This window comes from Tachypleus tridentatus, chromosome 10, assembly GCF_004210375.1.
Source record: "Tachypleus tridentatus isolate NWPU-2018 chromosome 10, ASM421037v1, whole genome shotgun sequence".
Classification (NCBI taxonomy): domain Eukaryota; kingdom Metazoa; phylum Arthropoda; class Merostomata; order Xiphosura; family Limulidae; genus Tachypleus; species Tachypleus tridentatus.
Window position 1 is genome coordinate 136,294,865 of NC_134834.1, and position 26,769 is coordinate 136,321,633.

A 26,769-nucleotide genomic window follows, 5' to 3' on the forward strand; every position below is an offset into this window, starting at 1 on the left:
CATGGTAACTCTTACATTTTCACTAAAAATTTTGGAATACAATGTGAGGGCAGTGAAATTTCTGGTGTTTAAAATGCGCGTGATATCACTTCGTCTCCGTATGCCCTAGCAAAGTCAATGACCTCGAAAGAACGCTACCTGTTTCTTCGACTACCATGACATTCATCTTGGCGCCCTCTATTGCCCAGGTAGAAATGCGGCTGCATGACGTCTACAGGAAGATGAGAAAAATAGATGAATTAATATACTTACTTGGCCGTGACCCTGAAATAAGTGATAGATTTAGTACAATGGTGAAAATTTTCCTTTTCATGTTCATTTTAGTGCCCTGTGGTTTAAATATTTGTCGCAAGTTCTATTGTGACGTGATATGGCATTATGTTAAAATCGGTGCAAAAAATATATATATTCACTTACTTATTTGTAATTCAGCCATCCTTGCCTTTTTTGTTTTTGCTTCGTCCTCTTATTTGTGACGCATTTGTATTATTTTTACTTCTTCCAATATATAATTATTTTTGTTAGTCGGATAACCAAGACAAATGCTTTTTTAAAGGTGGGGTATTTCCTAAAATCCCAAAATAATTATCTGGATATTTTTCTTAAATCTGAAATAAGTAAGGGTTTGGTGGTAAAAAACTACGACCAAAAGAAACGTTTGCTTATCGTTTCAACAATACAACACTAAAAGTGTTCAAGAAAATGTTTTAACATAATAGCTTTCATCTGATTATCGTGCATGTCTTAACACTTTTAACAGTTTATGCGTTATCAAAGAAAATTTATGTAAGATATATTTAACAGAACATGTTAAATGATTATTTGTGGCATACCTTGGTCACTCTGGTAACTTATACGTCACGAAAAATAATAAGTGAAATATTTTGACTGATTATCGTAGCATATTCTGGGTGGTTCAAGAGCTTCCACGTTACTAACATACCTTTATGTGTATGAAATTGTAAATGATTATTCGCAACATATCTTAGTTAATTCAGTAGATTGTACACAGTGAATGGAAGTACTATATAAGAAGAACCATAGGCTCCATATTTCGGGTGTGAAACTTGACGGTTTAGCGATACGTGTTTAAATGGCAGGCTGGTTTAGGAACGGCAGTGTTATTGTTTTTGACAATAAAAAAAAAAAAAAAGAGACTCGACTTGGAACGCATAACTTCTTGGGGGAGAGGGGGGGAATTCACCCTACCATCTTACACGGTTCACCCCTATAAGTTATGTATATTTTATATTATGATTCGTGTAATATAATAATTATCAGTGAGATTAATATATCAGATATAACCAGCTTGGTAGGTCTAAATAAAACCTAAATATTATCATGAGAATCTACAACGGAGAAAGGTGGTTAATTTATTTGTCCACATTTCTATATACGGAAGTTTAGCGGGAGTTTTTCTTAGGTCAGCATAGTAGCTGTAACTGTCATGTCTTGATTTTGCACCGCTGTCTTAGTGCTTTAACGTCAAGACGTTACAAAACGCACTTCGTGGAACTGATAATATCGGGGTTCTTCTGTGGAAAGTAGGGCACGTTACTAGCTCGCGAGCTCTTGTGTGATGACCATGACTTTCGCTCAGTGTTGTTACACTTTTTTACCTTGCTGCCAGTGTCTCACCGGATTACTGACGGATTCACGGACAGTAACGCTCAGAATGAAATGTTGTTCTAAGGTCTATGTAATTATTGCTGATAAACAGCTACTGTGAAATAGAAGACATTGATTGTGGTTGGTTATTTGAAATATTTTGTTCAATCTTTGTAGAACTATGTTGCTATAAAAAGTTTCCAAGTGATATTAATTCACTTTAAATACATTGTGATAACTTTTATTAGGAAAACCTAATTACATTAACCAGATAGTGTGAATCTACTAGGGAGAAATATATACCTCACATTCAAATTACAGACAAGTATGAGAATTGGTCTTTTAATTTTTAAATTGTAAACAGTGCATTAGCTCGCAAACATTAACCATATCTTTTCTTATACTACTTTAAATTATTTCTACAACCCTTTATCAGAATACTAAACTGATATTTTTAGAACGTAAACAAATATCGATTAGAATTGTTTGTTTTGTGGTGCTTCCAGAAGAGCAAGTACTTCTGGGTTTTGTTTTTGTTTTTTGATAAAAATGGGAATGTGAGAGTAACTGGAAAAAAGAGAAAACAAAAATATAAATAAATTACTCCTAGTTTTATTTGATTTTATTTATAATGCAACTAACCAGAAGTTTATAGTTGTTAGAGAAGGGGTTCAACCCTCACGTATTTTCTACAACTTTGAGTTTAAACCTATGATATTACATATCAATATAATATACATAGATTTAAAACTCAAACATTTGGTTTTGATTTATAGTTTTTGCAACATTTAAATGTATTCCAATTATTTCAGAGTTGTTAGGTTATCAAGTTTTAAGAAACATCCATAAATATGGAGTGGGGATGGGGTCTCGTAGGCTTTAAGGAAAATAAGCACTTCTGAAAGTTGTTATGTTCGATTCGAACCCGCTACTCTGAGATTACGAGTCTAGCACCTTGCTCACCTGGCCATGCCAGGCCTTTTATAATTTAGCAGTATAATTATTAGTGATCAATGCTGCATTGTGGGAAATGTATTCTAAGCATAAGTTGCACTGTCACACTTCTTCTGTCATCTTGATGACTTCAATTTTCTCTTTACACCACCTCGTCAAAGATTGTCTAAAGAAATTCTCAACACTAGTCCGAAAAAGTCTTGCTGTGCGTCAAGATCTCTACATTCACAACGATGAACTGAACTGTCAAGAAACTTCTGGACGTAGAAACAACTGCAAAATGACCATTCGTTATCCAAAACACATGTACCCCTTTTTCCTTGCAGTATTAAATACCTTAAAACAAACAAGTTGCCAATTCTTGAATAAGCCTTCGTCCAAACTAGTGAGCCCAGCATGAGCAGGTGGTTAAGGCACTCAATTCGCAATCCGAGGGTCGCGGATCCGAATCCTCGTCATACCAAACACGCTCGTCCTTTCAGCCGTGAGGGCGTTATAATGTGTCGGTCAATCCCACTATTCGTTGGTAAAAGAGTATCCCAAGAGTTGGCAGTGGGTGGTGATGACTAACTGCCTTCCCTCTAGTCTTACACTATTAAATTAGGGACGGCTAGCGCAGATAGCCCTCTTGTAGCTTTGCGCGAAATTCAAACAAACCAAACTAAACTAGTGATTGTTATATATGCTGAGAAACTTACAGCAACAATGCCAGGTAGGGCCCAATGCAACAGTAAAAACAATATTTGAAGAAAATACTACAAGTAAACTGCTGTTTTGTGAATAATATCTAGCTATTCTAAACTTATATCTTTTTTCTAAAACAAGTCTTGATGTTATACAAACACTATATTACGGCTATACTATGATATGATGCGTTACGATAAGCCGGAGAGAAAATTACGTCGTTATACCGTCACAGGTAGTTACATCTGAAGATTTTTTATTGCTTTGACAGTACGTGCAAGAAGGCTTACACTCCATTTCAAGCTACATTTTTAAGGAATGTTTCATACTTTGCAGCTGAAGTACTTAGCACATTGATTTTTATGCTTAGCAAAATTATGTTGCACTTTACATTTCATGATTGCTTGGATAAAACATCTCAAGCAAATTTTATTTCTAATGACGGCCCGGCATGGCCAGGTGGGTTAAGGCGTGCTATTCGTAATCTGAGGGTCGCGGGTTCGCATCCCGGTCGCACCAAACATGCTCCCCCTTTCAGCCGTGGGGGCGTTATAAAGTTACAATCAATCCCACTATTCGTTGGTAAAAGAGTAGCCCAAGAGTTGGCAGTGGGTGGTGATTCCCTAGCCTTCTAGCCTTCCCTCTAGTCTTACACGGTTAAATTAGGGAAGGCTAGCGTAGATAGCCCTCGAGTAGCTTTGCGCGAAATTAAAAAAAGAATTTAATGACATATTAATAAGAATTTCCGAAAAAAAGGTGTTTCTCTCACAGCTACGTAAGCAGAAAAAAACACAAGGCTATTAATTTTAAAATCAGGAATTATTAGCTGTTTTATTGATGCAATGAAGATTATATTTCCAAATAATATCAGGCCTCTAACCATGTTTATTGAATATTTTAGACATTGCAGAAGCAGTGAACTTGCAAGTTTAGAATGTCTTAAAAATAATTAATGATTTATAATTTGATTATTTTAAGTACTTTCAATTTTTTGATCTATCGAATACTAAGTAGGATTTGTGTGGTAATATGAAAACGGTGACAAAATCTCAAATAAGAAAAAATGACATCAAATTATCTTCCATCAAGCAGTTGTGACAAACCATTAGCATCATTACTTTGTTTGTTTTTTTGGAATTTCGCACAAAGCTACTCGAGGGCTATCCGTGCTAGCCGTCCCTAATTTAGCAGTGTAAGACTAGAGGGAAGGCAGCTAGTCTAGTCATCACCACCCAGCGTCAACTCATGGGCTACTCTTTTACCAACGAATAGTGGGATTGACCGTCACATTATACGCCACCACGGCTGGGAGGGCGAGCATGTTTAGCGCGACGCGGGCGCGAACCCGCGACCCTCGGATTACGAGTCGCGCGCCTTACGCGCTTGGCCATGAGCATCATTACTTGAATCCCTTTTCGTAGAAAATTTAATATATTACACAACAATTATCGCTTTAAATATGGTTAAACACACCTTTCAAAGTATTTGCGAGCCTAAATTAATATCATAACGTGTGATATTTACTGCTGCTTTTATAATAATCAAATTAATTAATGCAATTTTAATTTGTTAAAGAACATAACAAAAAGATACATCCGACCTGTTAGATCAAAACACAAGGTCGTGTGGATTAAAAAAAAACGCATCACACCAAGTGTGTTATTTTAACAGGAATGAAATTTTGTATTATTTAATCGTTCGTTTAATTCTCCCCATTAATCAAAACTTCCCCATGTTTTACATGGTAGATCTACCTGGCCTCCTTATCCTACATACCAAGTTTTCACAGAAATCGCTCTGACCCTTAACGTTTTACAGCAGGCCAAATTTAACCTGGAATTCTTCGGTTTTTTTCTTGTTCGCACTAGTGAGAAACAAATAAACTTCTCATTAACCAAGTTCTTTCAATTCTGGTACATAACTGGAATATATATTTCCCTAGCATGGCAGAAAATATAGTAGCAGTAGTTCAAGTATTTTCGGAGAAACTGGTAAAAATATCGCTATAACCTTGCAAAGTATTGTGCCCATCTAAGGAAAAATTGACTAATTCGATCGCTCAAAATTTTCTAACACATATAAGAGTATTTTTAAAAGTGGACCGTTTTTATTATATAAGAACAGCATGCGAAAGCTATACCTCGAGTATCGAAACCCAGTTTCTAGCGGTGGGAGTCCGCAAACATACTACTGTGCTATTAGAAAATAGGGAAAAAAAGCAAAGAAAATTTTAAATGAAAGAAATAAATCTAAGTATTTTAAATAATACAAATAAATATCTAATGGTGAGGAAAGGTTGTTTGGTAAAAATGTTGAACACATCTTCCCCACAAACGTTTTAATCATTATTTTGTATTTTCAGTTTTGTTATCGCGATTTTACTGTCAGAGTGACAATTGTCTGGTCATATAATTTTATTAATATAAAATTTCTTCACTATCTCGAGACCACAAAAAATTAGCATTAAAAATTTACACATTAAAAATGAAATATCATTTTAGAACTTTAGCATTTTTTGGTATTAAATTGAAGATAATAGAAAAATATTTTTATTAGCCCTTAAAAAATAAAAATATTAGTCCCCGAAGAGACAGCAGCAAGTTTACGGATTTACAACAGTAAAATACAAGGTTCGATTCCTCGTGGTGAACATAACATGAAGTATAACGTGGCTTCATTACATTATGTAACAAAATTTTTACTTTTTCTTGTTCCTGGGAAGAAAGTGTTATTTCCCAATTGCTTATACCTAAAGTAAATGGAAAAGATCTATTTTTCTCTTCAAACTTTGCTTTTGTGACCTGGGTAATGAAATTTTCAAATTTACCCATTTTCCAGAACATTCCAGATAGATTCAGTGCTGAGTAGCTGATAGAGAATTTTCGAGAACTTTCTAAAATGTTGTAGAACTTACGAGAATGTTCTAGAACTTTCCATAGTAACATATACAGGGGCTCACCACTTCAGTTTAGTTCTAGCTGCCTATCTCATTTTATCAGAGATGGCATCAAGAAGCTGCAAGCATTCTCCAGACGCATTCTGCTATGTATGTGGCCAACTTATCAAGACAAGAGCGGGGCCTGGCATGGCCAAGCGCGTTAAGGCGTGCGACACGTAACCTGAGGGTCGCGGGTTCGCATCCCCATCGCGCCAAACATGCTCGCCCTTTCAGCCGTGGGGGGCGTTATAATGTGACGGTAAATCCTACTATTTGTTGGTAAACGAGTAGCCCAAGAGTTGGCGGTTGGTGGTGATGACTAGCTGCCTTCCCTCTAGTCTTACACTGCTAAATTAGGGACGGCTAACACAGATAGCCCTCGAGTAGCTTTGTGCGACATTCAAAAAACAAACAAACATATTTAGTAATCTGAAATGTTTTGACTGTTTGACTTAGCATTTAAGAAAATTTAAGATCTCCGAATTTGTTTTATTGGGAAAAGAGTTAGAGGGCATCTAATTGAGGTGTCTAAAATTGTTAAGAGAATTGAGTGTTTATATATCATCTTTTTTTATATTTAATGGTAAAATAAGTAACAAATCAATTTTAGCAGGATAGGAGTCATCTTTAGCTACAAAAATATAAATGGTCTTATGAATGGGTTGCCTTTGGATACCTTCTCAGTCATCAAGTGAAAGATCCAGAGAAGGTGCTATTTTAGACTATTTTTAGTACTTCCTAAGCAAACTCAACAGATCTTGCATGAAAATTCCGTATGTGAAATACTGAATAGAAGTTCTGAAGAGGCAATAATTTATTGGACAGGTCACTGGTTAAGACACACTTGGATAACTGTTTAGTCTGGCTCCTACCTTAGAAAGGATATTGAATTATTGAAAAGTGTTACTAGGATGATAACTACGATGAAAAGGTTGTTATTTACTGTTACTGTAACATCCTTGGTACCCTAGGAGTGTTTAGTGTCATCAGGATACTTTATTAATTGTCCCCCCTGTAGTTTTCATTAGTGTAATAATAATAAACAAAGCCTCAAGCAAATAACCTAAATTTAGTTTTGTTTTGTATTTACATGGCTACAGTATCTTTTTATGTTTAATAGTACATTTTTGCATTTGCAGCAAGGTCCTTCTGATTTAGTTTTGTTTCTTTCACACACTTACCTAAGTCAAAGTGATATCCTTTTGGCAAGATATGATTTCTATTTTCTGTTTTAGTGCCTTTGCATCCAACTGCTAAGTTGAAAACTGGATATAACAGAGGATTGTTTATATTTTCCCTATTACCTCTTCTTGCATCAGCTGATCTTACAGCGCGGCCGTATCGTGGTCGTTACGGTAACTATGTCCAATCAGCAATACAAGTTGAAACTTATCTACTGCCTGTACACTACCGATTTTATTGTTTGTATCCATATGTAAGCAAATAGTCTCACGAATTTATAACCATTCGGTTAATATTAAAGACAGTTAGATATATGAAAATTTAACATTTTTGAGAGACTAGTAAAAATGTGGAATAGTTTTTCAAGTTATATAACAGAAGTTGGTATATTCTTTTGTAAAATGCTCATGAAATAAAATAGTAGTTTTCTCTAAATTCTGTTTCAGGACTTTCGTGACCTGGGTAATGAAATTTTCAAATTTACCCATTTTCCAGAACATTCCAGATAGATTCAGTGCTGAGTAGCTGATAGAGAATTTTCGAGAACTTTCTAAAATGTTGTAGAACTTACGAGAATTTTCAAGAACCTTTTTAGAATGTTCTAGAACTTTCCATAGTAATATATACAGGGGCTCACCACTTCAGTTTAGTTCTAGCTGCCTATCTCATTTTATCAGAGATGGCATCAAGAAGCTGCAAGCATTCTCCAGACGCATTCTGCTATGTATGTGGCCAACTTATCAAGACAAGAGCGGGGCCCGGCATGGCCAAGCACGTTAAGGCGTGCGACACGTAATCTGAGGGTCGCGGGTTCGCATCCCCATCGCGCCAAACATGCTCGCCCTTTCAGCCGTGAGGGCGTTATAATGTGACGGTAAATCCCACTATTTGTTGGTAAACGAGTAGCCCAAGAGTTGGCGGTTGGTGGTGATGACTAGCTGCCTTCCCTCTAGTCTTACACTGCTAAATTAGGGACGGCTAACACAGATAGCCCTCGAGTAGCTTTGTGCGACATTAAAAAAACAAACAAACATATTTAGTAATCTGAAATTTTTTTTAAAGTGTCTCTTTTTCTCTTTCTTTCTTAAAACCCCATTGGTAAGTCTACAGAACTTTAACGCTAAAAATCCAATTTCAGTATTCAGGTTACCTGTTATATAGCTTTATGCTCAACTACAAATAAACTCTCGTGTTTTTTTGTTTTTTTTTTTGCATGTGATATATACAGATGCATCACAACATTATTTGAAGGAAATTTATTAATTTTCATCTATCAAGCAAAGAAATGTAATATTACAAAAAATGAAACCCATGAAACTCTAACCGGCAAGATGTTTTTTTTTAAAGTTTGTATCTATGGATAATTTGTTGATGTGTCACTGTAGTACTCTAATAACAGCTTCAAACATGGGTCATTGCTTCGGCTGTGATGCTTACTACTCAGTAAAATGTTAGGCTTAGCTCTAGGCTACGAGAGCGGGTCAACGAACATTGAAGTTTACTTCCTAATTCTAGGTCTGAATAACCTTGACCTTGTGACGTTACATAACAGGTGGTGCTTATCTGCTTGGTGTATTCGTTTGACGTGAAACTTTGAGAAAGCTGGACTCGACTTAGGAACATGCTACCAACAAACGAAAACCTAAGCCAGTCTTCATTTTACAGAACCTTATTAGTTATCGAGTTGAGTGTAAAATGGACGGTTACTGCCTATCATAAGAAACACTTAAGGAGCTTTAGTATTTTGAAAATTTTCTACCTTTCGTCTTATTGGTTACTTTTATAAATTGCATCGTATTTTTATTAATCTAGATTCCGGAATCTAACCCACACTTAGCTCCTTGTGGCACTTGAATACATGTTATAAATGTAGAAGTTAGGAGGATTACTTATTGAATTATAATACAACGAAAACATTCTGGGAGGAGTGATGTACGTATATTAACCGCCGATACAAACAAAACTGATTGAGCAATAATGTTTCTAAAAGTTAAAAAAATACTTTAATGTTAGCCGTGACTTTACATATATACATAAAATTAATAGGACAAGGAACTCACAATATGTTAGCTCATATTTGGCTCCTACTTAGCAGATAAAAATAAGAACAGGAAACTGCGACGCTGAACTGTTTTATCCAGTTTCTTTTAGTATTGTATACATATATATACTATCTGTCATGACCTTTAGATTACGACTAGAAAGTGCGATAAATTTTTGTAAAAGTTTCGAAATTATCTCGTATATATATATATATATATATAAGACATTAACTTGTAAAGTATAGTGGTTTGAAAAAAGTTGGTTCTCTTGTGGCACTTTGTGAACCTGACGATGAACGAAGAAGATCGAAACGTTGTTCGCTCCTCTATGTAAAAAATTTTCTCAACCCAAACGAGCGGTTTTTACATATATATTTTTTCTACAAGTAGGTTTCCTCGACATTACTGCATAGCTTTGTGTTTACAAACAATGAAACTGAAAACGTTAAATGAAAATACAGTGAACTAAATTCTAAACTTACGATCAGAGTTTTTGGCAGTGATTTTTGAAACAGTTGTTTGTTTTGAATTTTGCGCAAAGTTACACGAGAGCTATGTGTCATAGACATCTCAAATTTAGCAGTGAAAGACTGGAGGATAGGTAGCTAGTCATCACCACCCACCGCCAGCTCTTGGGCTACTCTTTTACTAACAAATAGAGAAATTGACCGTTACATTATAAGACCTCCACGGCTGAAAGGGCGCATATATTTGGTGAGATTCGGATTCAAACCCGCAACCCTCAGACTGCATATCGAGCGCCCTAACCAGCTGGTTATGAACAGCATATGAATCACATCACAATCTTCATTGTATCGCGAATAGCCAGAATCGGTGTCCCAGTGGCGAAACGGTATATCTGCAGACTCACACCACTAGAACCGCTGTAGCTTTGTGTTTAATTCCAATCCAACCAAATCCTAGTATTGGATATGATGTGATTGACATTATTACACGTTTCTTTACTTTCATTCAGAGGTTATAAATTATAACCTTATATAAGGTTATATTATAAATTAAAATATGTTTACGATATCAAGCAAAATTCATTCAACTAAGAAAGCAAAGTGAAGGAAGTGTTCAAAACGTAAAAATAATATTATTTTCTTTAGAGAAGAAACGACACCAAATTAACCAATATTTATGTTCATAATATTTTTTTCCTATATCTATCTACATAGTATTGCTAACAGGAATATTGCTAGTTAACAGGAGTAACAGGAGTTTTGCTAGTTAAGGAAGCAACGAAACATTACTTTTGTGTTTTATATATATATACGTATAATCCATATATAAATAAGATGCACGTAACTTTAAAGAAACAAATCGATAATCTCTAAATATTTTATAGATTTCGATAAAAGTAAATTTCGTAATTTTATTTGGAAAGAGGTGATGATCACTCGCATGTGAGCTTGTTGACCACAGCGAGAATTGTTCAAGACAAAATAGGCTTAGTTTCAAAGCAGACGAGATGGTGAGGTAGGTCATGATAAGCGATAGTAACGTGGTAATAAATAGATTCCTACGATGACAGACTGCAACAATATCTGGTATCTGTGCTTTTTCTCACATTAATAGCCCAGCGATGGCTCAGCAATGAGCTTGAGAGTTTATAGCATTAAAATCTGAAATTCGATAATCTCGGTGGAAGTAACACAACCAGCCTATTTTATGTGCTTGAAAACAAAGCAAACAAATTGACATAAATATTAATTGTCTTTAAAGGTTTTTGGATCAGCGATATTTTTACGAACTTCCAACGCCAAAAAGTGGGATCCAATTCCCTGCGGAAAGAGCTCAGGTATACTGTTGTGTAGTTTTTCGCTAAAAACAAAGAAAATAAAGGTTTTTGGTTTCATTTTATCGTGATTAAAACATATTTTAGTGCAGCTTATGTTATTATATCTTTAAAGACACCCAACTTTCTAATGTGCTTTCTTTTTACAAATAATGTTAAAAAAAGTAATAGAAACCAAACGTATAAAGTCATTGAGCGAACTGATTTCTTGGCCTTCGCAAATTGTCAATGGGTAAGATACAGAGCCAATGCAAGCGTTAATTACAACCATGAATGTCAATTAAAATTAGAACCAGTGGCTCCAAACGTTTGGTTTATTTGGTCCGTATTAAACAAAAATCTGCACAATGAACTCTCATCGCAAGTATCAAAACCCAAATTTTAGCACTTTAAGCAGTAAGACTTGCCATTGGCAGGCCCAGAATTTTAGAAATGGGACGATTTGTGACTTGTAATATTTGAGACAATTGTTAAAACCTGTGCGATATATACAGTCTTGCAAGATGTTTGAATATTTTGTAGCAATGATCATTATTATTAAGATGGAATATAAATATACTTAGTGAGGACAAACTGAAAAACACGTGTATATTAAACATCTACATATGTGATTTGTATAATGACACAGGCTCTAAGGATTTCGTGAATGATTTATTAGAACAACAAACAATGTTATCAGACACCCGTAGAAAGATGTGTAATTCAGCATTTTGTTTATCACAATAAAACCTTTTTAAAAGATACATAATGTTAATTTGTTTATAATTAAGCAGAAAGCCACACAATGGGTTATCTGTGCTCTGCCGACCACGAGTATCGAAATCTGGAATCTAGCGTTGTAATTCCGCAGACATAACTCTGTGCCACTGGAAAGCACATATATAATGAAAAAATATAATATATCATTTTTATTAAATAGTATCTGTAACCTTATATTAGTTAATCTGAAACATTCAATACCTAATTGGTTCTCCTAGTGCTCTAATAACTTCCGCAAGGCGACATGGTACACTAATCAGTGATGTCGAGAAAACCCACTTGTAGAGAAATATATATATATGTAAAAACGGCTCGTTTGGGTTGAGAATTTTTTTAAAATTTTTTTACGTAGAGAAGCGAACAACGTTTCGACCTTCTTCGGTCATCGTCAGGTTCACAAAGAAAGAAAGAGGTAACTGACCAGAGGCTGACCACATGTTTGAAAGGGGTTGTGTAACTGAGTGTCGGAATGTTAGGGCGTGCTTAGATGTTTGAATATATAATTTTTATACTATTTATTTTATATTATATATTATATTATTTTTAATATATGTATAAAGGTGTTCATTTGTATTGGTTTATTTTGGGCTTGAGTTGTTGTTCTCCATGACATTCCAGTTAATACCAAATTTATTCAAAAAATCAGACACAAAACTAAGGTCTATACTATGTAAAAACTACACTGACAAACACCACACCAACATTATTTATAAAGTACAATGTGATAACTGCCACGACTTCTATATTGAAGAAACAAGTAGAAAAATTGAAACCAGATTCAAAGAACATAAAACGTCACCTTCACACGTTTTGGAACACTACAAGTCAAATAAACACAACATAACCATAGAAAACACTCAAATACTAAATAAAGAAACAAACATAAACAAACGCAAAATTAAAGAAGTCTTACTTATACAACAACTCAAGCCCAAAATAAACCAATACAAAGGAACACCTTTATACCTATATTAAAAATAATATAACATAAATATAAAATAAATAGTATAAAATTATATATTCAAACATCTAATCACGCCCTCTATATTCCGACACTCAATTACACAACCCTTTTCAAACATGTGGTCAGCTTCCGGTCATTTACCTCTTTCTTTCTTTGTGAACCTGACGATGACCGACGAAGGTCGAAACGTTGTTCGCTTCTCTACGTAAAAAACTTTTCTCAACCCAAACGAGCCGTTTTTTACATATATATTTTTCGACATGGTATACTATCGTTGAAGTTATTGTTGTAATCCATCCTGATTTCATCCCAACTTTCCACTAGAAAATTCTACAACTTTGTTATATTGGCTGATTTAGGGTCGTGGTTAGAATTTTTCCAGCATAGTTCTGCCAAACATTTATCAATGGGATTGCAATAAGAAGACTGCTGCCCATGGTAATCTTGTAACGTCCTTTTGGTCAAGGTAATCCTGTATAATATGCGTACAGTGGGCAGTGACATTGTCTCTTTGGAACCTAAAGTTTTTGCCAAACCTTCCCCTAGTTATGGTAGACGCTTATAGGAGGTGCACTGACGTTTTTCTAGAGGATTATGAAAAGCAATTTTTCCATCATAATTAAGAGTTGCCTAAACATGTACTGCTCCTCCTCTTGTGTGTTTCCTGTGCGAAAGGCAATCTTTTTTCATCTGTTTTCTACCAAACAACAAACAAGAACCCTACCACACCACCAGCTTCAACTAGCTGGAAAGAGGACTTATCTGCGAAGATGACATTTCGCTAGCGTCCTAATTGTAAGTTAGCATGTTGTCTTGCCTAAGTAACACAGTGACAGTGATGAATTATGGTTATTATCGTTTCGTAGATAATACTTCTTGCAAAATAACTTTGTTTGGTCAGTCTCTAACTCACTGTTATTTTGGATATCCTGAAATGAATGTTTATGCCATTCTTGTAGTAAGGTGTTGCAGTGCTTCTTTCGACATTAACGTGTTAACCCGATCAAAACACAGGCATTGTCAAGCAGTAGTGTTACACCGTCTACCAGTAGACTTTCCTGAAACGTTTCCTGTAATCTGATGAAATTTCATAATTCTGGATACAGTACAGTGGAGATACCCTACCGTTCTAGCAATGTCCATTTGCTTCATACCATTTCTGGATAGTCGAGAAAGTTGACGTCCTATAACTTATGGCATGTGACAAGGCATGGCAACACACAAAGTACAGAGAAATTGTTTGGACAAAGCATTGATCAGTTTCGAAAAAGATTATACCCAAAATACACCATTTTATACAAAACTCTTATGTATGTATGTTTTGATGAACAAATGCTCAATAAAAGTTATATAGATCAGAATAACAACTCGTACAAGTTTGTCCGATCATACGCTACCTTCTCTGTTATTACTTGGACATTTACAACAACTCCATATATGTAGACAGTACCATCAATATAGGACAGTATGCAAACATTTCGGCCAAGATTGGACTTTCTTATTGTGCACTCTTAAACAATTGATTTCATTATCTCTAATTAGGGCCGGCTTTGACCTCGTTACTAGCGTGACCCCCTGTGAAATCGAGGATCTATGGCTTGCGTTCTGTTGCCCATAAGCCGTGCTCTGTACTTAGACCATATGTGCATTACACGAGTAACAGTTAAACCCCGCTATTTGGTTAGAGTGGTTCAGTAGTTTGTTGTGGATGCTATTCGCTAGCTTCCTTTCCCGAAGTCTACCAGTTTTAAGCTACTAGTGTAGATGGCACTTCTGTAGCGTTGTTACTTGTTTGTTTTTTTGAATTAAGCATGAAGCTACACAATGGGATATCTGTGCTCTACCCACCACGGGTATCGAAACCCGGTTTTTAGTGTGTAAGTCCGCAGACATACCACTGTGCCACTGGGGATGCAGCGTTGTTGCAAACAATAAAAACAAAAATAAATTACGTTCTATCCAACCTTAGTAACAATAAAAGGTCAAATAACATTTCTATTTTACTTTCATATAATTTGATATCGGTTAAAAGTAGTGATGCTTTTACTTACAGGCGTAAATGTTCAAAGTTATGGATAAACCACTGATTCCAGTCTAACGTTATGTTGTTCTTTTTATTATTTCAGTAGTGTTAAATTGGTTTGGTTTGAATATCGCGCAAAGCTACACAAGGGCTATCTGCACTAGCCGTTCCTAATTTAGCAGTGTAAGACAAGAAGGAAGGTAGCTAGTCATCACCACCCACCGCCAACTCTTAGGCTACTCTTTTACCAACGAATAGTGGGGTTAACCGTAACATTATAACGCCCTCACGGTTGAAAGAGCGAGCATGTTTGGTGCGAAGGGGATTCGAACCCGCGACCCTCAACTTACGAGTCGAACGCCTTAACCCATTTGGCCATGCCGTGCTTTTTGATAAAAGAAAATAGCTAAGTTTGCAAGTGCCGTCTGAGGGTGACATAGTTTGAGATTTGTTTGCACTTGATTGTTTGTTGTATAAATTATATTGATGGATCGGTTTATATGGAAGATAAAATGTAAATACTTAGTTCTAAACTACCTTCATACCTATATTTTATGGATATGTAATTTTTCATTACAGTATTAAATGTCGCAGCAGGAAAAGCGCCCATGCAATCTTCCGTCATCGGTCAAGGAATTCCACAGAAAGCGATAGATGGTAGCACTAGTACATTTTTCAGTGCTGGCACATGTACAATGACTGAAGCCCAAAGCGGCAAAGCCTCCTGGTGGTATGTGAACTTGTTAGAGCCTTATATGATTCAGCTGGTGCGAGTGGATTTTGGTATATCATGTTGTTGTAAGTGCAACTTCTTTACATTTAACCAAAACAATTATGTGTAATAAAGTTAGATTAAAATATTATAACCTTTTCATAACGTCTGGACAACTGCATTTTCAAACTACTTTTCAAAGATAAGCTTGCCATTTCTTTATATTAATGAGCACTTATTTTAATGTATGTTCGTATGAGTTTAAAGTTTAAACAGCTAAGATACACATATACATTTTTATAAGAATTTAATTGGAAAGTTTAAAATAAACTATTATTTGCTGTTTCTGAAATGACCTAAGTCAAAAACTGTTTATCGTAAGAACTGAGTTTATACCTTTCATGTTCCAAATCATTGTGTCGTTTGCGATGAATTTGAACTTGAAGCCAGATGTGAACGATGGATCACCTGAAGAACTTTCACCCTAGATTCTGCACCTGAAGAATCATCACCAAGACCAACAATTAATATAAGCTCCATGCAAACAAAAAATGCAAAAAAAATATCAAATCTTGTGTTTCATACATCTTTATTAATCAGTTTACAGAAAATATAGGATTAATATACAAAATAATTAATTAAACGTAATTAAAGTAAGGTACAAAAATAATATCTACAGTATCGCAAAATACACAGTATTTATCGTTATTATCGGGAGAATCATCACCCCAGATTGTCCGTCTGAAGATTCCTCACCCTGTAAAAGTCTGGGGTGACACTTTTCAGCTGATCCTGAATAATTATTAGAAATATCCATATTTTATGTAGGTAGATTGAAAAGCCTAATATTGTTTTGATTGAATATTATTTGGATACAATAAAAACTTTAATAAAAGAATTAAAATGTAACAACATCAAAAATTATATTCGCCTTATATCCCAATCTTATCAGAAAACTGAACAGAACGTATTGTGAAACAAATTATTTGCATCTTTAAGTATGTTGTGTAGTATGTATTGCATGGCGAAACTACTCTAGTCGGAGCAAAATTAAATATTGAGTGAAATAATCAGTTATAATTCTTGAAGAACCTATTTCTTTGGAAATTATTTTATCTTCTTTGAATGAGTGTCATTTGGAAACTTAAGCACCTATTTCCAAAATAAACTAAAAACAACAACAACCACATATCTCTAATATTTACATACTCTTCTTTTGATTTCAGCAAACAACAGACAAGCGACTGTCGTTGTTCGTGTTGGTAACAACAGACCTGACTTGGGGCTTAACCCAATATGTAGCAGGTTTATTGGTTTCATTGGTAAGTAGCAGCCAAATCAATTTTATGCAGACAACTTTGAAATTTAGATAGTTTTTAAAGTTACCTGTATATTTATTATTTTTTCTAAGTGTGCTGAAGCAACTATTGTGTGCTTCTACATTAAAAATATTATTTATTTGTCTCAGACATGGAGTTATAATTCAGTTAATTGAAGTCTGTGTAGGTTAAATTTTATTAGAATACAGATAACTAAGAGTGCATTAAACTGTATTTCACAAAAAATATTTAATTGTTTTTAATTTTTAAGCTACACAAAGCACTATCTATACTGTCCCACAGGTATCAAAACTTGATTTTCAACATTATAAGTTCAAAACATACCACTGATGAGCATGCCCCTAAGGAGCAGTGTCATTTATTTAAGTATGCTGGGGGTATTTAATCATGCTTTCTTAAAGACAAAATAAAGACCGATAATTAATGTAATAAACAATGGCATTAAGCATTTTATGCTTATCACAAGTTTTGGATGGTTTAAAATGCCAATCACATCAGTAAGTTTGAACTCTATTTCATTTAATAACCTGTGATAAAACTGGCAAAATAGTTCCAATTTTACTTCATGTGCAAACTGATTTTCTTATTTCCTGTTTATTTATAATGTGGTGATTATTATGTACTGCAAAATTGTTACGTTTATGAAAAAGCAAGTAGAAAAGGAGCACATGAGGATATTATTATTTGATTTATGTAAACTGCACTTTTATTCAAATGGGATGTAAGTAAACTTTGTCTGAACTTATAGTGTTATATTTATTCTCTAGGATTATCTGATATATTTTTGCCATTTTAAGGTCACTGATTTCATACTTTTCAAGATAAGTAAACATCAGTGTTGGGTCATTCCATGTCAAATCATCCAGGGTAACCACCAAAGAATGCCTTGAAAAAATTCACATGTGCTCATCTACCCATAAAATGAAAATTTGATAAAGATTAAATTAATATCTCTAATAGTTTCTGATTTACAGCCCTGTAATTTTTTTTTTTTAATTTTTGGCAAATTCATTTTCGTGCAACTTTGGCTGCTTAAAGCTGCAAGAGTAATGGTGGTAGAAGGCTGAAATTTGCTACACTGACTGAATTAATCTCACGGAATTCAAAAATGGTCCCAAACCAAGTTTATCTCTCTTAGGATTTGCATAGTCAGGCAGTAAAATCACCTGAAAACCCAAAATCATAAAAAAACATTGGTTTATGTAGTAAGCCATAGCTCTAAGACTTAATATGATACAAAGCTGAATTTTGTTTTCTAATTTCCTATAACATATCAGTCAATAAATCAGCAATTGTTGTAATTAAAATTCTGTTAGATCTCCTGTAAAGAAATTTAGCTGCATGCAACCTTTTATAATTTAGCTAAAAATAGCCCTACTTCAAGCCACAGTTTGACCATGTCACCAGTTATTCAGCCTTTTCAGATTTTTACCATATATTCTTACATCTCTGAATATGATTTACAAAAAAATTCAGGGTGTTCAACTTACTTTTTGAGTTATAATTTTTAAAGTATCCTCTGACCAAATGTTTTTTATTTAAAAAAATTCAAGTCAGGTGTGTTACTATGTGCAAATATGTCCATACAATTTTGAAAAATACCTGTCAGAATTTTATGAATCCTGCTGAAATATTCTAACCAGCCTTTCACAATGTTAAATAATGAAGTTGTAAGAAACAAGAAAGAATTAATTCATTTCTGAACAAGTTTATTGGCATAACTAGTTAGATCACATGGCAATGCAAATATATTGTGTATGCATTACAGTTATGCAGATATGGCTGTGTTTAAGATTCATAATATAATAAATACAAAGGTAAATCAGATACAAAAAGCACAGTGCTTCAACAGGGGATAACTGAGAAAAATTATAGTCACACCAAACTGCAATAATCGTGACAATGAAATTTTTCAAAAACTGCTTTGGCAATAAATTAGCCTTAACAACATCAAATAAACATTGCTTTGTTCAGACAGCTTGAATAAATTTTTGACATTCGAGTTTGATTATGTTGAGATCACTTTGACTTAGAACATAGTGGTGAGCACTACTACCTTGCATGGTAGGTGCACTTATCAGACAAAGAATATGTTAGAAAGGAATCCAGCTTTCATCTTTACATGACCTTGCAGGCCATGAGAACAATTCGTTTCTTGATTTCTTCATAAATGACACCAACACATAGGAATGTTCATCTGATCTATTTTTTATGTTTCCCACATATTTCTCTGGCTGATAATTGTCATTGCTATCATTAGACCCTATTTGAGCTGCTGCAGCATCACTTTCACTGCTACTACCAACAGTTACAACTGTGTACACATCATCATCTGATATCCTTCTCATATACAATTTGTTGGTAGAATAAAGCTATGATGTGACCTAATACCTGCCACAGTCTTGCATTTTTCATGATGCTCAAGTAGATCAAACTTTACACAATTCTGCAGTACTGATTCCTAATTGACAAGAAAGAACTGAATGCCCTGCTTATGGTCCTTTGCCCAGTGGTACATATCAGAGACACTTAAAATTTGATAATTTATTATTTTTCACAACCTTGATTTTTTTTTAAGAGATGTAAGAATATATGGTAAAGGCTGATTAGAATATTTCAATGGGATTCATAAATTATTTCAAAATTGTATGGATACATTTGCACACAGTAACACCTGAATTGAAGTTTTTTTTTCAAGTAAACAATGTATTGTCAGAGGATACTTTAAAAATTATAACTGAAAAAGTAGGTTGAACACCATCCTGATTTTTTGTGTAGATCATATACAGAGATGCGAGAATATATGGTAAAAATCTGAAAAGGCTGAATAACTGGTGACATGATCAAACTGTTGCCTGAAGTAGGGCTACTTTTAGCTAAATCATAAAAAGTTGCATGCAACTAGATTTTTTTACAGGAAATCTAATAGACTTTTAATTACAACAACTGCTGATTTATCAACTGATATGTTGTAGGAAATTTGAAAACAAAATTCAGCTTTGTATCATATTAAGTCTTAGAGCTATAGCTTATTAAATAAACCAATTTTTTTTACAATTTTGGGTTTTCAGGTGATTTTACAGCCTTACTATGCAAATCCTAAGAGAGATAAACTTGGTTTGAGACCATTTTTTAATTCTGTGAGATTAATTCAGTCAGTGTAGCAAATTTCAGCCTTCTACCACCATTACTTTTGCAGCTTTAAGCAGCCAAAGTTGCTCGACAATGAATTCGCCAAAAATAACAAAAATTAATTAAATTTTACAGGGCTGTAAATCAGACACTATTAGAGATATTAATCTAATCTTTGGCAGTTTTTCATTATATGGGTAGATGAGCACATGTGAATTTTTTCAAGGCATTCTGAGTGAGTCACCTGGAAAATTTTTCAAAATCTGGATGATTGGACATGGAATGACCCTGTTGTACATTTGTTTAGGTGCTTTAAGAACACTGTTTTACGTCTAAAATAATATCACGATAACCTAACTGGTTTCCTGTTTTATTTGCAGAGGAAGGGCGTCCTTTGTTTTTTCCTTGTGCCACTGCAATGCCTGGAGCTTTTGTTAGTATACATCTGGAAAGTCCTTTAAATCATCCTTTATCCATTTGTGAGGCACTTGTATACACAGATCAAGGTAAGGATGTGGTATTATATTTAAATGGAACCAAGATTTAAATGTTTAAAATATTTAACCACAATGAGACATTTACTTATTGTTACAAAATAAATTGATAATAGTTCTTAAGTACTTCAATAACAAATTAAGAGAAATTGCTAAATATAATTAAACATCTGATGTAATAAATATATAGAATGTTAAGCTTGCAGAAATTTTATGCTTAACATTATGTGGACATCAGAATGATGGAAAGATTTTTAATGTACTTCAAAATAGTTTACAATTGATTAAAAACGTTTAAAGGAAGTTTTCACATGTAAATTGAATTAATATGCAGTAGAGAATGTATATAATTTAAGACTTGTTAGTTTTAAAGTTTTGAGGTATAATTTCATTACTTGTGATGTGTAAGATTTACTAAAAAGTATGGATATATGACAGTAAACTTCATAAACTTTACACTTTTTTTTTTGCTGGAAAGGAACTATTTGAGTTTCTATCATTAGATTATCTTTCATTAAAACACTTGTATTTTTATGCTTTCTTTTTATGTATTTTTGTTGTATTTTTATGTTAGTTTTAAAATACTTTTTGTAAAGAGTAACTGTTTTCACTTTGTAGCCTTACCTATTGAGAGATGTCCCTCCTTCAGAGATCAGCCATTAGGGAGTACTGCTACCTATAGTGGAAAGTGTTACATCTTCTACAACAACCAGCCCATGACATTTAGAGACGCCCATCACTTTTGTGCAATTCGTAAAGGTTCTCTATTAGATGATACCAATCCAGCCTTACAAGGATTTTTGAGCTGGGAGTTATACAGGAGACATAGAAATGATCCTACTGGTCAGTACTGGCTTGGAGCAGTTCGTGACCCTAAAGAACATAATACTTGGAAGTGGATCAATGGTAAGTATTTAAGATTTAAGATTTTATGAAGGCTATGATTTGGTAATATCTTTAAAATATATTATAAAGTTGTCTCACCATATTAGGCTTTTTGATTAATAAAACATTGATAATGACTTGTTTTATCACTCAGTTTATTCAAAGTTTTTTTTTACAAATTTTCACTAGCCTGTAAAAGGCTAATATTTAATGTAAATGCTATTTGAATACCCAAACATTCTTTTGTAGAAACACAGCATAAATAAAAAATTACATGTCTTAAAACTTAAAAAAAAATTAACAAAGATAAACTTTAAAGCTAATTGTTTCAGTAGTTTTGTTAAACATTTCATTAATCATATTGTGAATGTTTTCAACAAGGAAAAGAAGTGACTACCTCTTTTTGGAATCTGCCAGGATCAAATGAAAATTGTTCACGTTTTGATGGTTCCAAGGGTTGGTTGTGGTCTGACACAAATTGTGACCTTAATTTGAATTTTATCTGTCAACACAGTAAGTCCATTTCTTTTATCCTTTTCATATAGAGTATGGTGTGTTGTTATAGTACAATGTATTGGATATTTTTGAAGCAATGTTTCTGTCATTTGGCTTTTTGAAAACAAGTAGAAAGTACCACAGCATTTTGGCATAGTATAATTTGTCTGTTAATATGTTTAATTAATTACAAATATTGCTTATCAATCAAGGACTACAACTGCAAGTATTTTGGTACCAGATATATGTATCACTATTTTTAACTGTTGGTAACCTGGTTTAATATGTACCATCTAACAAACCACTTGTATTAGCTGTAGGTTTTCTGATTACTATTATAACATTTATCTAAAATCAGTCATTATTAATGATAGATTGTATGGTCACAGCCATGCCATATATATTAAATCAGTGGTATTAATTGCAGGTACATCACTTTAAAGTTTAAAACAGGTAAATATCCCTGTTTTATCATCATATATTATGACTGACTGTGTTTTGTCATTTAACAGTGTTAGTAGTACCAGCAGAAACTGTGGAAACATGGAAACAATCTTTTGTTGTGGCATTTTATTAAATAAAATGTAGTATGAATGTTTGATATAATAGATCTTGATGTTCGTTTACTTAGGACCAATTACTTGTGGTAAGCCTGAAAGACCTACCAATTCCACCATATTGGCCAGGAGTTTTGAAATTGGCTCTGTTATTGAGTACAGGTGTACTCCTGGTCATCTCCTTGTAGGGCCTAATATTAGAACTTGCCTTTCAACTGGTGTGTTTAGCGAATTTTCACCAAAATGTAAATGTAAGTATAATTTTATGACTCATGTCTGCTGTTTAAAGGGTTTCATGGCTTAGCTTAGTTTGGATTCTTAGGTGTACCAATTTGTGATGTAGATGGATGTATGGCTCAAATAGTAACAACTCTTTGGAGCCCAGGTAAGAGACTTGTGTATAAACTCTGTATAACAAGTCTTATGTTAAGGTAATGGAAATTCTGAGTTCATCTACTTCACAATATATATAGCAGTATTGCTAAGTTCTTTATTAGTTAAAGATACAGACAATGATATTATTAAACTAATTTACTCCAGGATTCTTATTCATGTTTAAAGGTTGAAAATTTCATGCACACATCATCTTCAGTCATATCCAAATAACTATTTTACTAGTGAAGTAGTTCATTGTTTGTTTTAGTTACAGATGTGATGAACTTTTGTATATAAAAGCATTTATTAAATAATTTTTTTTTAGATTTGGAATGTGGTCCCCCTGCTACTATATCCCATGGTGGTTACAAACTAGTTAACAGAACTCGTTACTACCTTAGTGGTGTTCAGTATTTCTGTGATGAAGGTTATGTACTTGTTGGACGTGGATTCTTGGTTTGTGATGTAGATGAACGTTGGAATGGGCCTCCACCTCGCTGTGAACGTAAGTTGTTGCATTGAAGTAATGTGCTATCTTGCTGCTATATGCATTGTAAAGATTTCATGACCTTTATCTTTTACACTGTTAAATATAAAAAGTGGAATAAAGGACCACATCAAAATTATCTATTTATAAACTGTAAATTTCAACATAGTACTTATAAGAAAAATAGAAATTCAGCAGAGAAAAATAGTCAGTATTTTATATTATTGAACAAAACCTGAAGGGATGTGTCAGGTATATATGACTGTTTCAGTTAAAATTCAATGTGAGAGTTTGGGTTTAGTTAGTGATATGATACAAGTGTTAAAGTTAGTTATTTTCAAAAACTGTTAGCCTAACCTTTTACAAATCACACATTGTGTTGTTCAATTGTTGTGAACGGGTGATTGTTATATTATTGTCATGTTATAAGAACCTTCCTAGTTCTTCTTGTTTAAATTGAATATTATTGCATCACAATATTTAGTAGTATGTGCAGAACATTCTAGACCACTGTCAGGGTGTATATATACACATAAAATATTTCGTTCAATAGTTAAATATAGCCTTCATGATTGCAAGTTTTGCCATAAAGAGTGTAAAATGATAGTTTTTGAAGTGAAGTTACCACATACTGTATTGTAATAACAGATTAGTGGAGAATAATTCATCTTATCAAATTGTGTTCTAAAGTAATTGAACCAGCATATGGAAATTGATGAAAAAGAGAATATTTCAAAGCTGTGGCTACATATACATTTGACTCATTTGAATAAACATTATTTCAAAACAAGTGGACTGTGTGTTTTTTGTTTATTGCTGAAGTTTACTGTTAAGAAGTCCCAGACATCTACTGCAAAGAATCTGGCCTTTTCATAAAACCTGACAAGATAATTATATCTTAACTAATAGAGCATGATGCTCATGTACACTTACATTTAACAAGTAGCCAAAAATGTCCATAATATGACTGGTTCTAGAAGTATTATATGGAGAATAAATTGAAAATGGACAGCAAGAGAAAGGCAAATAAAAATTTTATTCACAGGCAATATTCTGTGAATTTACTTGATGGCCAACTTATTATTTCTATTGAAACTTGTTTTTGAAACTATAGAGTTTGTCCAAAATATCTATACAAAACAAGGAAAGCAAGAATTATATTTTCTGCGCTTTCAAGTCAAACAAGAGAGTTCTAGTGTGGTATCTTATGTTACAGAATATTTCAAACAACCTATTCAATTGGGTTGTTTCCCATCTCATGTCAGTTCATACAAATACTTGTGTTACCTTTTGAGATAGCCTTAGATGGAAATGGATCCAAGGCCAAACTGATATAAGCTTCTATGAAATAGAGTTAGTACATTTCTGACTAACAAGAATATCATGATGACATGTAGAATTGCATAAAAATTTCAAAAATATTTCTGAATAAACCTAACTACACGTGCATTCTATACTAAATATATTAAGAGTCAACACAGAAGGTATTTCGGCTGTAACATATTTTCTGAACTGTAGATTTCAACATACTATTCATTGAAAGAAAAAAGCAATTTTGGTCATCAGGATCTATAAGAAGGTAAAATAAAACTCTCTTAACTAACAGTTTCATTGTTACATTGATTTTGAATTACAGGTATTTCAACCTTCCACAAGAAAAGATACCTTCAATAGAAAGAAAGAAATAAGAAATATTAGTTTTTTATTCAGCTTTTCATAAATGATTTAAGCTATTTGCAAACAACTGGTGTAATAATTAAAATTTACTACATTCATAATTTTTAACTTATTCTTAGCTATTCGGTGCAGTAGACCCGCAGCTATCATGAATGGATTGTTGAGGATGACAACAAACACAAGCATATTTGGTACTGTAGTGGAATACATATGTGAGCCTGGCTACAGACTAGTTGGCAAGGCTCGAATGAAGTGTAACTTTAGTGGTTATTGGGATGGAAAAGCCCCTGTTTGTGAAAGTAAGATTTTAATGTATATCACCTAGTGTGGCAACAAAATCTAAAGGTATATTAACGTTTAGACAAGATATTTCCAGAGATCTTAAATCACTGAAAAGACGCTTTGGAATTTTTTCTTTTTATGATTTAATCAATATTTTAATTGAAAATATCATTTAAGTTTTAAATAAAGATTTACTATAATAAGAAGGGTGTTTGAATATTTTATGAAACATTCTGGGCTCTTATTCTTGAACAATATAAATTGTATTTAGTATGAAAAATATAAACTTTGTAATTGAATGCCTCTACACTTATTAATTACTATTTGTAAGTGAAAGTTTTTAATATTTGTTGGATGATAACTGAAATCAGCTTAAAATTTTGAACTTGTACTCTACAAAACAAACCATGCATTTTTATTTGTATATTTGTAATTACAGAAAAAGATGACCAAGTATTTTTACCATCAGCACCAATCCCAAACATTGAGCAGCCACTACCCAGAAAAACAACTTCAGTAACTACATCAACAACAATGAGGCCAACAAGTTCAACTACTACAACAACAAGGAGGCCAACCAGTACAACTACTCCTACAGCAACAAGGAGGCCAACAAGTTCAACTACTTCTACAACAACAACAAGGAGGTCAACAAGTTCAACTACTTCTACAACAACAACAAAGAGGCCAACAAGTTCAACTACTTCTACAACAACAACAAGGAGGCCAACAACTTTAAGTACATCCACTACTACTACCATTACTACTACAATGGCAACAGAGTCACTCAAAATATCTAAAATACCTTTATCAATAGGTCCTCAGTTTCCACTAAAACCTTCTCTCATAAACAGACTTCAGTTTGGTCCTGTTTATCCTCCTTGGGCAATTACAAATAGACATCATACAACTGCCTCTAGTACCAGTACTTCCTCACCATTACTTTTTAATAGACCATTTCAACATCAAATCCCACCACAAACTTCTACTATCAAGATGCCAAAGATAGTTTCAAGCTCAGAAGTACCTCTTATAACCTTGAAAACCAAAAAAAGTAAAGATCAAAACACCCTTTATCTTCGAACAGTTGCTCCATCTGGTGTTAGAGAATTTGAAAGCCAATTTGGGCAGAAAGACGAAAAATCTTACACTGTGTCTGCAAAGCTCAACTTGGGTAAGTATTACCAAGTGTTTAAGGTAAACAATGCACATATATATGTACATGAGTTAGTATTACCATGTTCTTACGTGTAATAGAGAACATATCTTAGAGATAGATATATAAACATACAAGTATGAGGAAAAAACTTATTGCTAAATAAAAAAGCTATATAGAGCTGGCTGCTGAACTTGAAATAGGAACCAAACAAAACAGAGA

At 33.7% G+C, this 26,769-nt stretch overlaps 1 protein-coding gene and 1 long non-coding RNA gene across 2 annotated transcripts in view; one reads left to right on the forward strand and one right to left on the reverse strand.

Annotated features, from left to right (window-relative positions):
- LOC143230409 (uncharacterized) overlaps positions 1-26,769 on the forward strand; it is a 36,890-nt gene that overhangs the window by 4,177 nt on the left and 5,944 nt on the right. The window contains exons 3-11 of the mRNA XM_076463920.1: positions 15,535-15,753; positions 16,894-16,989; positions 20,520-20,645; positions 21,252-21,539; positions 21,900-22,031; positions 22,645-22,821; positions 23,271-23,450; positions 25,229-25,408; positions 25,831-26,565. Coding sequence (XP_076320035.1) covers positions 15,535-15,753; positions 16,894-16,989; positions 20,520-20,645; positions 21,252-21,539; positions 21,900-22,031; positions 22,645-22,821; positions 23,271-23,450; positions 25,229-25,408; positions 25,831-26,565 — 2,133 coding nt within the window. The remainder of the gene's footprint in view (positions 1-15,534; positions 15,754-16,893; positions 16,990-20,519; positions 20,646-21,251; positions 21,540-21,899; positions 22,032-22,644; positions 22,822-23,270; positions 23,451-25,228; positions 25,409-25,830; positions 26,566-26,769) is intronic.
- Positions 17-26,328, reverse strand: LOC143230411 (uncharacterized). The gene is made up of 4 exons (XR_013016428.1): positions 26,197-26,328; positions 21,258-21,506; positions 16,064-16,164; positions 17-211 (listed from the first exon to the last, which is right to left on the reverse strand). It is a non-coding gene; the product is annotated as an uncharacterized LOC143230411 (long non-coding RNA).